At 68.5% G+C, this 10,833-nt stretch overlaps 5 protein-coding genes across 5 annotated transcripts; 2 read left to right on the top strand and 3 right to left on the bottom strand.

Moving 5' to 3' along the window:
- Nucleotides 1-315: 315 nt before the first annotated feature.
- On the bottom strand, nucleotides 316-1,345 carry V1510DRAFT_415006 (DHS-like NAD/FAD-binding domain-containing protein). Its single transcript, XM_066933516.1, has 5 exons — nucleotides 1,200-1,345; nucleotides 1,038-1,168; nucleotides 889-1,006; nucleotides 413-859; nucleotides 316-383 (listed from the first exon to the last, which is right to left on the bottom strand). Exons 1-5 carry the CDS (start codon nucleotides 1,318-1,320, stop codon nucleotides 328-330), a joined length of 873 nt encoding a protein of 290 aa, XP_066789772.1. The 5' UTR covers nucleotides 1,321-1,345; the 3' UTR covers nucleotides 316-327.
- Nucleotides 1,346-1,642: 297 nt separating this feature from the next.
- On the top strand, nucleotides 1,643-2,997 carry V1510DRAFT_376569 (TFIIE alpha subunit-domain-containing protein; the record flags this gene model as incomplete). The annotated part of the gene is made up of 4 exons (XM_066931569.1): nucleotides 1,643-1,737; nucleotides 1,770-1,865; nucleotides 1,897-2,038; nucleotides 2,070-2,997. The coding sequence occupies 4 exons, from the start codon at nucleotides 1,643-1,645 to the stop codon at nucleotides 2,937-2,939; spliced, it is 1,203 nt and encodes a 400-aa protein (XP_066789771.1). The 3' UTR covers nucleotides 2,940-2,997.
- A 49-nt stretch (nucleotides 2,998-3,046) lies between these two features.
- Nucleotides 3,047-4,326, bottom strand: V1510DRAFT_363528 (concanavalin A-like lectin/glucanase domain-containing protein; the record flags this gene model as incomplete). The annotated part of the gene is made up of 2 exons (XM_066931136.1): nucleotides 3,047-4,206; nucleotides 4,239-4,326. The coding sequence occupies 2 exons, from the start codon at nucleotides 4,324-4,326 to the stop codon at nucleotides 3,047-3,049; spliced, it is 1,248 nt and encodes a 415-aa protein (XP_066789770.1).
- Nucleotides 4,327-8,496: 4,170 nt separating this feature from the next.
- Nucleotides 8,497-10,139, top strand: V1510DRAFT_414994 (uncharacterized protein). The gene has a single exon (XM_066933515.1). It carries the CDS (start codon nucleotides 8,502-8,504, stop codon nucleotides 9,936-9,938), a length of 1,437 nt encoding a protein of 478 aa, XP_066789769.1. The 5' UTR covers nucleotides 8,497-8,501; the 3' UTR covers nucleotides 9,939-10,139.
- Nucleotides 10,006-10,824, bottom strand: V1510DRAFT_402440 (uncharacterized protein; the record flags this gene model as incomplete). Its single annotated transcript, XM_066932101.1, has 3 exons — nucleotides 10,006-10,594; nucleotides 10,625-10,675; nucleotides 10,706-10,824. The coding sequence occupies 3 exons, from the start codon at nucleotides 10,822-10,824 to the stop codon at nucleotides 10,006-10,008; spliced, it is 759 nt and encodes a 252-aa protein (XP_066789768.1).
- Nucleotides 10,825-10,833: the final 9 nt, after the last annotated feature.

The raw sequence follows: 10,833 nt of genomic DNA, 5'->3' as shown, positions 1-10,833 counted from the left end.
CGCTACGGCTGCGGCTATGAGCCGCAGAGTGTGCGGCTCATGGACGCGTGGCTACGTGCGGCTACATGGCCTGCTCCAGGAGCCACTCGCCGCGGCTACATGGCTTGCTCCAGGAGCCACTCGCGGCAGCGTGCTGACGCTACGGCTGCGGCTATGAGCCGCAGAGTGTGCGGCTCATGGACGCGTGGCTACGTGCGGCTACATGGCCTGCTCCAGGAGCCACTCGCCGCGGCGTGGCGCTACGGCTGCGGTCATGAGCCGCAGAGTGTGCGGCGCAGTGACGCATGGCTACGTGCGGCTATATGCCGCGCGGCGTGCGGCTCAGATTTATATTGTTCCAATAAGCGGCTCCAGCGCGGCCGGCACCCATTCCGCGGCGTCGCCTGCGTCAGCGTGCCCCCCCAACTCGTACCTTCAAACAGCCAGCCGTCGATCTCGTCGACGTCCAGGCCAGCGTCAATGTTAAACACGGCCACCTTGCCGCCCTGCGCGCGCACGCGGTCCACGTAGGCCGCCGCAGGGTAGACGGTGCCGCTGGTGCCGATGACGAGGATCAGGTCGACCTTGGCCGACGTCAGGAACTCGTCCGCCTGGTGCACGACGGCGTGCGGCAGCGACTCGCCGAACCACACGACGCCCGGCCGCAGCAGCCCGGTCTTGCACGCCGGGCAGTGCGGCAGCCCGGCGACCGGGATATGCGTATATGTGGCCGCGGTGGCCGCCGCCAGCGGCGGCGTCAGCGGATGCTCGTAGTTTTCGCCGCGGTAGTCGCAGTCAAAGGCTGTGCACTTGAGCGTGAACAGCGAGCCGTGCAGGTGCAGCAGCTGGCCGGGCGGGTGGTGGGCGCGGGCAGACAGGCCTGGGTCAGCGTGGCCGGTGGCGACGTACCGTCAACGTTCTGGGTGAGTGTGAGGAACTCGGGCCGGCGGCGGGCGAGCTCGGCCAGCGCGTAGTGGGCGCGGTTGGGCTGCGCCTGCAGCGCGGCGCCGCGGCGGGCCGAGTAGAACTGGCGTCAGCGCGGCCGTGCTCGGACGTACCTGCCAGACCAGCGACGGGTCCGTCTGGAATGCCTCGGGCGTGGCGAGCTCCATGGCGTCGTGGTTGCGCCAGAGCCCGCCGGCGCCGCGGAACGTGGCCAGGCCGCTGGAGGCGGACAGGCCGGCGCCGACTGCGGTCAGCGTGCGCGCGCGTGCACTTACCGAGCGCCAGGATCCGCCGCGACGACCGCAGGTACGTGTGAAAAGACTCGAGGCTGGCCAGGTTGGCCATGATCCGCTTCTCGTCGTCGAGCGACGCGGCCTCGGCGAGACGCTCGGGCATCTGCGAGGCGCGGTCGTGGTATCGGGCAGGACTGGCTGCTGGAGCGGCGCGGCGGCGAGGTGAGTGCCGCGAGCACGTGACCGTCACGTGGCTCAGCATCCGGGCCGCGGCGGCGCTGCGGCGGCGCTGCGGCGGCGGTGCCGCGCCGGGCGCTGAGCCGCACGAGCCGCACGAGCCGCACGAGCCTCACGCGCCGCACGAGCCGCACGCGCCGCATGCAGCCGCAGAAGCCGCCGCCGCGCCGCCTGCGTGCGGCGCACAAGGATGTCACGTGACGTGCGTGACCGTCTTAACCTCCCTCCGCTCCCCAGCCGTCTCCAGCATGGACCACGTCAAGGTGCTGATCCAGTACGTCGTGCGGTCGTTCTACGACACGCGGCACGTCATCATCCTCGATGCCATCCTCAGGCACTCGGCGTACGTCTCTGCCCGTCCCCCGCTGACCCCAGGATCTCGGACGACGATCTGGCCCAGATGGTCGGGGTCCAGAAGAAGGAGCTCCACAAGATCTGCGCCAAGCTGCGCGAGGACCGGCTCCTGAAGGTGTACGTGCGTCGCAGGCGCCGCTGACGGCAGCTATGCCCGGTCCGAGTCCAAGGAGGGCCAGCAGCGGCCGACCCAGAAGACATACTACTACATCCAGTACCGCGAGGCCGTCGACGCAGTCAAATGGCGCGTCCACAAGCTCGGCGAGACGTTCAACAACAAGATGCGCACGGTACGTCGGCGTGCTGCCCGGCTGACCCCAGGACGTCGACACGCAGCGGTACATGTGCGGCATGTGCGGGCGCAAGTACTCGACGATCGAGGTGCTGCCGCTGCAGGCGCCGGACCTGTCCGGCTTCATTTGCGCCGACTGCGGCTCGACGCTGCAAGACGACAACGAGAGCGACGAGATGAAGGTCGGCCAGGAGCGGCTGGCCCGGCTGATGTCGCAAATCCGCCGGCTGATCGACACGCTCAAGAAAATCGACGACACGTTTATTCCGGACAACGACTTCGACACGTCGCTCAAGACGGCCGTGCCGACGTCGATTGACGGCTCGGACACGGGGTACAGCACAATCGCGTACGCCAAGAAGGGGCCGAACACGGCGTCTATGTCGCTGCAGGTCGACATCACGTCGGGCTCGGAGAACTCGGAGGCGGCGGCGGCCGCCGCCGCCGCCGCCGCGGCCAAGCTCGAGCAGAACCAGCTGCCCATCTGGCATCTGCAGTCCACCATCGGCGGCGACAAGCCCGGCTCGGCGCTGGACGCGACCACGATCAAGGCCGAGGACTCGGCGCTCGCGCGCGCGTCCGCGCCGCCGGCCTCGCACCAGGAAAACGTGCCCGTGCTCAAGATGCCGGACGAGGACCTGGCCGAGGACGACATTGCCGCGTACTACAACAGCCTGACGATGCACGCGGCCGCGGACGAGGAGGAGGAAGACGACGACGACGACGACGACGAGTTCGAGGACGTCGTTGTCGGCGACACGCCGGCGCCGGCCGCCAAGCGGTCGGCCAGCGCGTCCGACGACGAGCCCGGCGCCAAGCGCGCGCGCGACGACTCGGCCTCGCAGCCGGCCGACGACGACGACGACGACGACGACGAAGACGAGTTCCAGGACATCTAGCCCGACGCATGTAAATAGATCCATTGACTCAACGACAAAACGAGACTTTTCTTCGTAACCATCCGAACCGGGACCAAAAAGGACATCACTCGTTGCGGCCGCGCCGCTCACAGATACTTCTGGTGGAAGCCCTCGCGCTTCTTCTTGTAGACGACGTAGGCCGTCAGGATGAGCACCTGCACGACGACAAGGACGCCCGAGGCCAGCCAGATCTTGGGCCCGCCCTTGGTGATCGAGTCCGAGAGCGAGTTGAAGACGCCGTCGAGCGACGTGGTGTGCTCCTTCATGAGCCGGTCGAACGCGTCCAGGCGCTCGCCCAGCCGCGAGATCTCCGAGACCACGTTCTGGCGCGTGGCCTCGTTGATGTTGACGGCGGCGCCGTGGAACTGGGCCTCGGTCTTGGAGACCACGGACTCGACGCGGCCGAGGCGCTGGTCGAGCTTCTCGATCAGCGGCCGCAGCGCGTTGATGCTCTCGAGCTCGTTGCGCAGCGTGTGCAGCTGGTTGAAGTTGCTCTCGATCACGTTCTGGAGCGAGAGGATGTGCTCGGTCAGCCGGCGCACCTGCTCGCTGTCGGAGCCGCCCTCGGGCACGGGCGCGGCCTGCTGCCGCGGCGGCGCGGCCTGGCGCACCGGCGGCGGCTTGGACGACGGCGTGAAGCGCTGGTCGGTCAGCGGCCCGGCCGGCATGCGCTCGCCCTGGCCCTGGCCCTCGGTCTTGAGCCCAAAGACCTCGAACGAGTCCGGCGTGTCGAACGTCGACGCCGACAGGCCGAAGTACATCCCCGCCGGCAGCTTGACCTGGCTCGTCTCGAAGCACTGGTTGCCGTCGACGTCGACGCGCAGCCGGCCGGGCCGGTAGTTGACCCGCACCGTCACCATGCCGCCCGTGTTGCGGTACCGCAGCCCGCACGACGCGAACGCCTGCTCGCGCGGCTCCGGCAGCGCCGCGTATGTGATCGTGCCGTCGTTCAGGTGGCCGTGCAGCGAGCCCTGGCCGCCCTCCGAGTCGATGATCAGCGCCAGGCCGTCCCACTGGTCGCGGCTGCCGTACACCGGGCCCGTCTCGCCCTTGCGCATCGTCAGCCACAGCACCATCCCGCCGCCGGGCCGGTCGCTGCCCGACGCCCGGAACGTCAGCTCCGTCGTCCACTCGGCGTAGTCGTTCGCGCCCTTGGTCCAGATCGAGCCCATCTGGCCCTTCTCCCCGGGCGACGTCAGAAACACCCGGTCGGTCTCGACCACGGCCGACCCGAACTTGTCCCATGCTGCCGTCAGCGCCGCCGCCGTCCGCACTTACACACGAGAGACGCCCGGTCCCGCGACACGGGCGTGTCCAGCGACAGCCGCAGGTCCGGCTTGCCGGCCACCGCCGTCGCCAGCGCCATCACGGCCGCCATTGACTGCAGAAACTTCATTGTGTGCTGCCGCTCTCGAACAGCCACCTGTTCGTTTGGTACGCTTGCTGGTCCTGCGCCTGACTCTGCGCCTGCAATGGCCTGTCCGGGTGCTCGATTGCTGCGATCCTGCCTTGTGGTGCGTGCCTGGCTCGAGTTTGGTCCAGGGGGTGCGGATGGGCGATGGATTGCTGGAGTTGCGTCGATGAAGATCGTGACGAGGTAGGAAAGTAGATCAAAGGGATGAAACGCCGATGTTTGCTTTCCCACTGCGCCGCTTCCACACCGCGACATCGCTGTCTACAGAGCTACAAGAACCGATCCAGCCCGAAAGAGACCGGATGGCGACTGGCACGAAGCCGCGCTACGGCCTGGGCGGATGTGCGGCCGTCAAACGCGCCCAGAGACGGGGGGAGGCGTGAGGACGCTAACTATACAGACGCGTCCTTGTTTGCACATATTTGGAACAGACTGCAGCACGCATGCGGCCGGAGACGGCCGGAGGGGCCTGGACACGGCGCGGCCGATGAGAATGACGCGGACGCTGCGCGGACGAAGCCGGCGCGGCGCCGATTGAGCGGCGGGCGGATGCTGCGATGCAGCCAGAGACGCGACGACGGCCCGATCCGGCCGGATCTGGGCCGGACGGGCGCCGGCGCGCCAGCGGTGACCGCGACGGTTGGGCGGCAGATAGCCGGCGCGGTCTGCGACCGCCGCAGGGTCTTTGGCGGTGCGGAGACCGGCCGACGGATGCGTCGGCTTCCGGAGGCGCTCGAGAGCGATATGCGGCGGCCACAGCGCCGGCGACAACGCCGGCGGAGTGGTCCTGGATGCCGCGGCGGCCGCGGCCGCGACCGAGCCAGCGCAGCGAGCGGCACGGGCGGGCAGACGAGCCGCACTCGGTGCGGCGCCGATCCACACGTGACGCGGTCTCACGTGACAGAGTTGCCCCGGCAACGCGTGTCAACAAATAAACACGCCAGTGCGGCAGCTAAAAGCCTGGCCGTCCCTGAGGCTCCCCTCCGACAATTCACCCAACGGTCGGCCAGGCACATCACCCACTGCGCCGGAACATGGCTAGACTGGCCGAGGACAACATCACCGAGCGGCCGATCGCGCTGCCCAAGCCGCGGCGGTCCGGGCCGCTGTCGGACGTGCCGCTGCAGGATCGGCGACGCAACTCGCCGTCGACCGCGGACCACAAGCTGCAGGTCCAGAAGCTCGAGGAGCGGCGGCCAAGCGTGCCGGGCGCGTGGCTCGAGCAGCGCGCGCCGTCGCCCGAGCCGGCCGAGTCGAGCGACGACGAGCAGGTCCAGATCTACGCCGACGCCGAGGACCACGCGGGCAGCGACGCCGACAGCGACGGCAGGCTGTCGCTGGCCGACGAGACGCTGACGGTGACGCACGAGCCGCCGGCGCCCGCGCCGGCCGTGCACCGCAAGTCGTCGCTCATGTCGCCGACGGGCTCGCTGGTGTCCAAGAAGGTCACGTTCCACGGCACGGCCGAGGTCGTCGAGTTTGCGCCGTCGCTGGCCGAGATGGCCATGCACGCCGAGACCGAGACCGAGCCGGCAGACGTGTCGGACGAGGAGCCGGCCGAGGAGTGTGCGCCCGAGCCGCCGCTGCGCATGCTCGACACGTTCACGTCGTTTCCGCGGCGCACGTCGTCGCCCATGTACCGCTTCGAGAGCCCGTTTCTGTCGGGCGTGCACCTGTCGCGGTCGCCGAGCGGCAGCCGGCCGCTGCCGCGGCCACCGACCAAGCGGCACTCGCTGGACTACTCGAGCATCTCGCGGCCGCTGCCGCAACTGCCGCCGGCACAGCACATTTTCGAGTACCGGTCGCCGCGGCCGGCCCAGTACGCTATTCCCGAGGAGACCCCGGCTGCCGAAGATGACAAGTCGGACTCGGACTACGACCCGATGGACTTTTTGGACTCTTACCGCGGCAGCAAGGAGTCGACGCCGGTGCCGGACGCCGAGGCCGAGCCTGTCAGCAGCCCGGTGGCCGGCCACTCGGCCATGGTAGACTCTGACGACTCGTTTGAGTACCCGTCGTTTACGGACAGCTCTGCGAACGAGAGCCGATACATGGGGGAGCCGGAGGAGCCGGAGGAGCCGGAGGAGCAGGAGGAGCAGGAGGAGCATGAGGAGGTGGTGCATCAGCAGAAGCTGCAGGAGGACAAGAACACGGCCGAGTCAGAGACTGGCGGAGCCGCTGAGAGACCGGGCTCGGTCGAACGGACGTCAATTGAGACGATGCAGTTGACCGGATCGCCAATTGAGACTGCGTCGTCAATTGAGCCGACGGGATCACTTGAGTTGACTGAGTCAAACGAGTCGCTCGAGTCAATTGAGTCAACAGCATCGCCCGTTCGGCCGGCGACCGCAATTGGGCAGCCGGCGGCAATTGGGCAGCCGGCGACCGCTACTTTGCCGGCTGCGGCCGCCTCACTGCCCGTCGCGGCTATCGAGGTACCCGTTGAGCTTTCTGAGCGCGCTGTCGAGGCCGATGCCGATGTTTCTGTCGATTCGGTCGCGTCGGGTGACTCGGCCGTTTCGGCGGACAACAGCTCCGACCGCGCAGTCACTCCTGACACCACTCTCGAGATTCCTCTGCTGACGTCGCCCGAGATCGCTGCCGAGGTCGTCCACAAAGCCGCAGTTCAGCCGGACATGGCACTCGAGATGGACGCCCTAGAGACGGACAGCGTTCCTGAGAGCGCCGCTGAGGGGGATGATGCGGAGCTGGACGACGCTGCTGAGCTGGACAATTCCGCCGAGCTGAACGATTCCGCCGAGCTGGACGCCGCCGAGCTGGACGACGCCGAAATCGCCGGTATCGACATGGTCGACGTCGAGATGGCTGACGTCCCCGAGGTCCACGCCGACACTGGCGTGGCTCACGATGACTGTCCCGCCGTCCCCGCCGAAAACCATCTCTTTGACTTGCTGCCAGACCTGACGCCGCCGGCTCTCGAAATCACCGAGGCTGAGCACAGTGTCGCCGGTCGCGATCTTGCCGACCACAGCGTCGTCTCCTTCCGGCCCGGCCACGCCCGCACCAACTCGCAGTCCTCCTACAAGCTCAGCTTCAGTCTGGACGAGCTCGGATACGACTTTAGCAAGATCGGGCTGGACAAGAGCCGCGGTGGTCTGTTTGATCTTGAAGAGGGCGCTATGAGCACTGCCGCCCGGCCGTATGACGAACCTGAGATGGACGTGCCCTCGTCCATGGAGCCTGTTCAGGACGCACGGTCGACGGCGGACATCACGCCGGAGCAGCTGGCTGGCATCCACGAGACGTTCAACAGCGGCGAGGACGAGGACGAGGACGAGGACGAGGCCGAGCTCGAGACCGAGGACGAGGTCAACGCCGAGGACGACGTAGACTCGGTATCAGCCGCGTCCAGCGAGTCGGCCGCCGACGCCACGCCCGAGTCCGACATCGACGACGACTACCGCAGCACCGAGTCCGAGCGCATCGCCGTCGGGCCCGAGTACGAGAGTGACTACCGGTCAGACTCGACCGGACGGTCGACGTCGACCAGCCAGTATTCAGACGCCCAGGGCGTCCAGACGGACTCGGACCACGACGTGACGATCAAGACGCGCTCCGGCAAGACGCGGCCGTCGCTCACGCCCGCCGACACCGAAGAGCTGGCGGAGAACCGGCGCAAGGTCAGCGGCAATTTCGACAACAACAAGTTCCTCGACATCCCGCCGCCAGTCGTCGATGCGCACTCGGAGATCACGCGTCCGCACACGCAGAGCAAGCGCATGCAGTCGATGCTGCACAAGAAGACGAGTTTCTCGCGCATCAAGCTCGATCTGACGTTCACGGACGACATATCGCTCGAGGAGCTCAACCGCGAGTTCGACCGGCTCTTCGAGGCCGAGCGCCACGGGTACCTGATGCGCCGCAACACCAAGGTCGTGCACGCGTCGAGCAGCATCGAGCTCAGCGATAGCCAGAAGCTCGAGCAGCTGCCGACGTTCGAGCCGTGGACGGGCACGCCCACGCACGAGCTGCTGGCGCAGAAAGCCAAGGAGGCCGCGTACGAGCAGATCATTCTGGAGGCGGAGGCGGCGGCGGAGGCCGAGGCCGAGGCGCGCGCAGAGGCCGAGGCCAAAGCGCTGGCGGAGGCGGAGGCCGAGCGCGAGGCCATGGCCGCGGCGGAGGCCGAGGCGGAGGCCGAGCGTCAGGAGCATGCCCGCCGCCGCGCCGAGGAGCAGGCCCTGGCCGATCTCGAGGAGGAGAACCGGCTGTTGGCTGCCGCAGAGGCCGAGGCCGCTGCGCTGGCCAAGGCGCGTGCGCTGGAGACGTTCTTCCGGCCAAGCTACGACGGCCAGGGCAGCCACGGCGACCGCGACGACGAGAGCGTCGCCTCCGAGGGCACCCAGCAGCGGCTCGAGCTGTCCCGGCAGCGCGCGGCCGAGCTCCTGCGCGCCCACACCGAGAGCCCGGCGCCGCGGGTGCCGGCCAAGCACCCGCTGCCGGCGCAGCCCACCATGGCGCCACCGCCGCCACCCAAGTCGATGATCCTCGACAGCGGATTCGAGTACAAGGCAAAGTCGCGGCAGCCGTCGTACCCGCCGGTGACGCCGCCGAACCCGGTCGAGCGGCCGGCACACGTGTCGCGGCGCGAGCTGGCGACTCTGGACGCCGAGCGGGCCCGGCGCATGCAGGAACGCGACCGGCGCAAGTACTCGGACGAGCGCGCGGCCAGCGCGGCCAGCGCGCGCAGCGAGGCCAGCGCACAGACGGCGCACTCGTACGCCAGCGCGCAGACCATGCACTCGTACGCGACCGCCATGACGAACCTGAACCTGCCGGCAGCGTCGGCGCCGCCGTCCGCGGCGCCGTCGGCAGGCTCGGCAATGGCCCGGCGGTCGCTGCTGCCGGTGCGCGAGCTGCCCGCGCCTGTGGCGCCCCCCCAGATCGACCCTTTTGACCGCGGCCGGCTCTTTGTCAAGGTCCTGTCGCTCAAGGACATCCGGCTGCCGCTGACGCCGGAGGTGCAGGCGTCGTTCACGCTCACGCTCGACAACGGCATCCACTGCGTGACCACCAGCAGCCTCAAGCTCACCAAGTCGGCCTCGATCTATCAGGAGTTCGAGCTCATCGTCGGCAAGGACCTCGAGTTCGTGCTCACGCTCAAGGCCAAGGTCGACAAGCTGCCGGCGCCGCGGCCAGAGCTGTCCAAGAAGAAGGACACGCGGTCCAAGAGCGGCCTGAGCAAGCTCTTCAGCTCGCCCAAGAAGCGGTCCATGGCCGAGCTGCCGCGGACGCCGGCCAACCCGCTGGCGAACCTGACCGGCCTCGACGGGTCGTTTGCGCGGTCCTACGTGGCCTTCTCCCAGGTCGAGAGCGAGGTCACGCGCCAGGCCAAGGTGCTCGAGATCCCGTGCTACAACGAGTGGGCGACGGCGATCGACGCGTCCAAGCCGAGGGCGTCGCAGCGCGGCCAGTCGGCGCCGTACGAGATCGGCAAGATCGTGCTCCAGTTGCTGTACTATCCCAAGGCACACAAGAACCAGGAGGTGCCCCGCAGCCTGAACGCGTGCCTGCGCCAGTTCAAGCAGGCCCGCACGACGAGCTAGTTATGTTTTGGTTATGTATGCTATTCTACGATGCTTGCATCGACGACGTTCGGTTTTGACAATACAATCACTTTTTGGCTTCTTGGACCGGTTTGGGCCGCCTGGGGCCGGGCGCCGTGGTCGCGAGGTGCTTGACGCGCAGCCCGGCGTACGCGCCGTCGTCCCAGGGCACGCGCACGGGCGGCACGGCCGCGACGGCCGCGTAGACGGCGGCCGCGGACGGCGCGCCGGCCCGGACGGCGACCACGCCGACATGCCGCAGGCCCAGCGCCGACGACAGCCGCGACAGCGACCCCGCAGGCAGCGACACGAGCGCGACCGGCGCCTCTGCCGTGGCCGCCGAGTGGCACAGCAGCGGCAGGTGCGCCGTCAGCAGCGCCGGCGTCACGTCTGACCGGCAGACAAAGACGACGCGGACGGGGTGGGCGCGCTGCCACGGCGTTGGCGGCCGCACGAGCGCCGCCGTCACCTCCGTGGCCACCATTCGGGGGCTCTGGGCCTCCAGCGCGCCCGTCACGGCGTTGATTCCGGCCAGAACGTACGGATGCACTTCCGGGACGGCGGCCTCGATGTCGCCGTCGTCGCGCTTGCGCTTGCCAGCCAGCGCCCGGTCGCGCGCCTGTGTCCGGCGATAGTTGCCGATCGGCGTCAGGAAGCTGCGTCAGCGGGCCCGGGCTCTGACGTACCTGCACAACAGATTCAGCGCGTTTTCCGTGTCCTGGCCGTCGAGGCTCGGCCTGGGTCAGATCCGCCGCCGCCGCACTTACCACGCCACACGCACGTGCGGGTTGTCGAGCACGCTCCGCAGCACCGGCTTGGCCGTGCGCTCCTCGGCCTTGAGCGAGCCCTTGGCCGCGGCCGGCTTCTTGGGCTTTGTCTCGGGCATGCTGATCTC

The sequence above is a fragment of the Dipodascopsis tothii genome (genome assembly GCF_038497935.1).
Source record: "Dipodascopsis tothii strain CBS 759.85 unplaced genomic scaffold V1510scaffold_10, whole genome shotgun sequence".
In the NCBI taxonomy this organism is placed as follows: Eukaryota; Fungi; Ascomycota; class Lipomycetes; order Lipomycetales; family Lipomycetaceae; genus Neoaidaea; species Neoaidaea tothii.
The sequence above is the reverse complement of the archived record's forward strand: the minus strand, read 5'-3'. Positions and strand labels throughout refer to the sequence as shown.

Excerpts from the sequence above, each read along its gene's own strand:
- V1510DRAFT_414994 (XM_066933515.1), top strand. The coding sequence starts at position 8,502 with ATGGCCGCGGCGGAGGCCGAGGCGGAGGCCGAGCGTCAGGAGCATGCC.
- V1510DRAFT_415006 (XM_066933516.1), bottom strand. The coding sequence starts at position 1,320 with ATGCCCGAGCGTCTCGCCGAGGCCGCGTCGCTCGACGACGAGAAGCGG. Across the intron at positions 860-888 it reads ACTCACCCAGAACGTTGACG|GCCTGTCTGCCCGCGCCCAC; the intron begins GTACGTCGCCAC and ends ACGCTGACCCAG. Across the intron at positions 384-412 it reads CGACGGCTGGCTGTTTGAAG|GCGACGCCGCGGAATGGGTG; the intron begins GTACGAGTTGGG and ends ACGCTGACGCAG.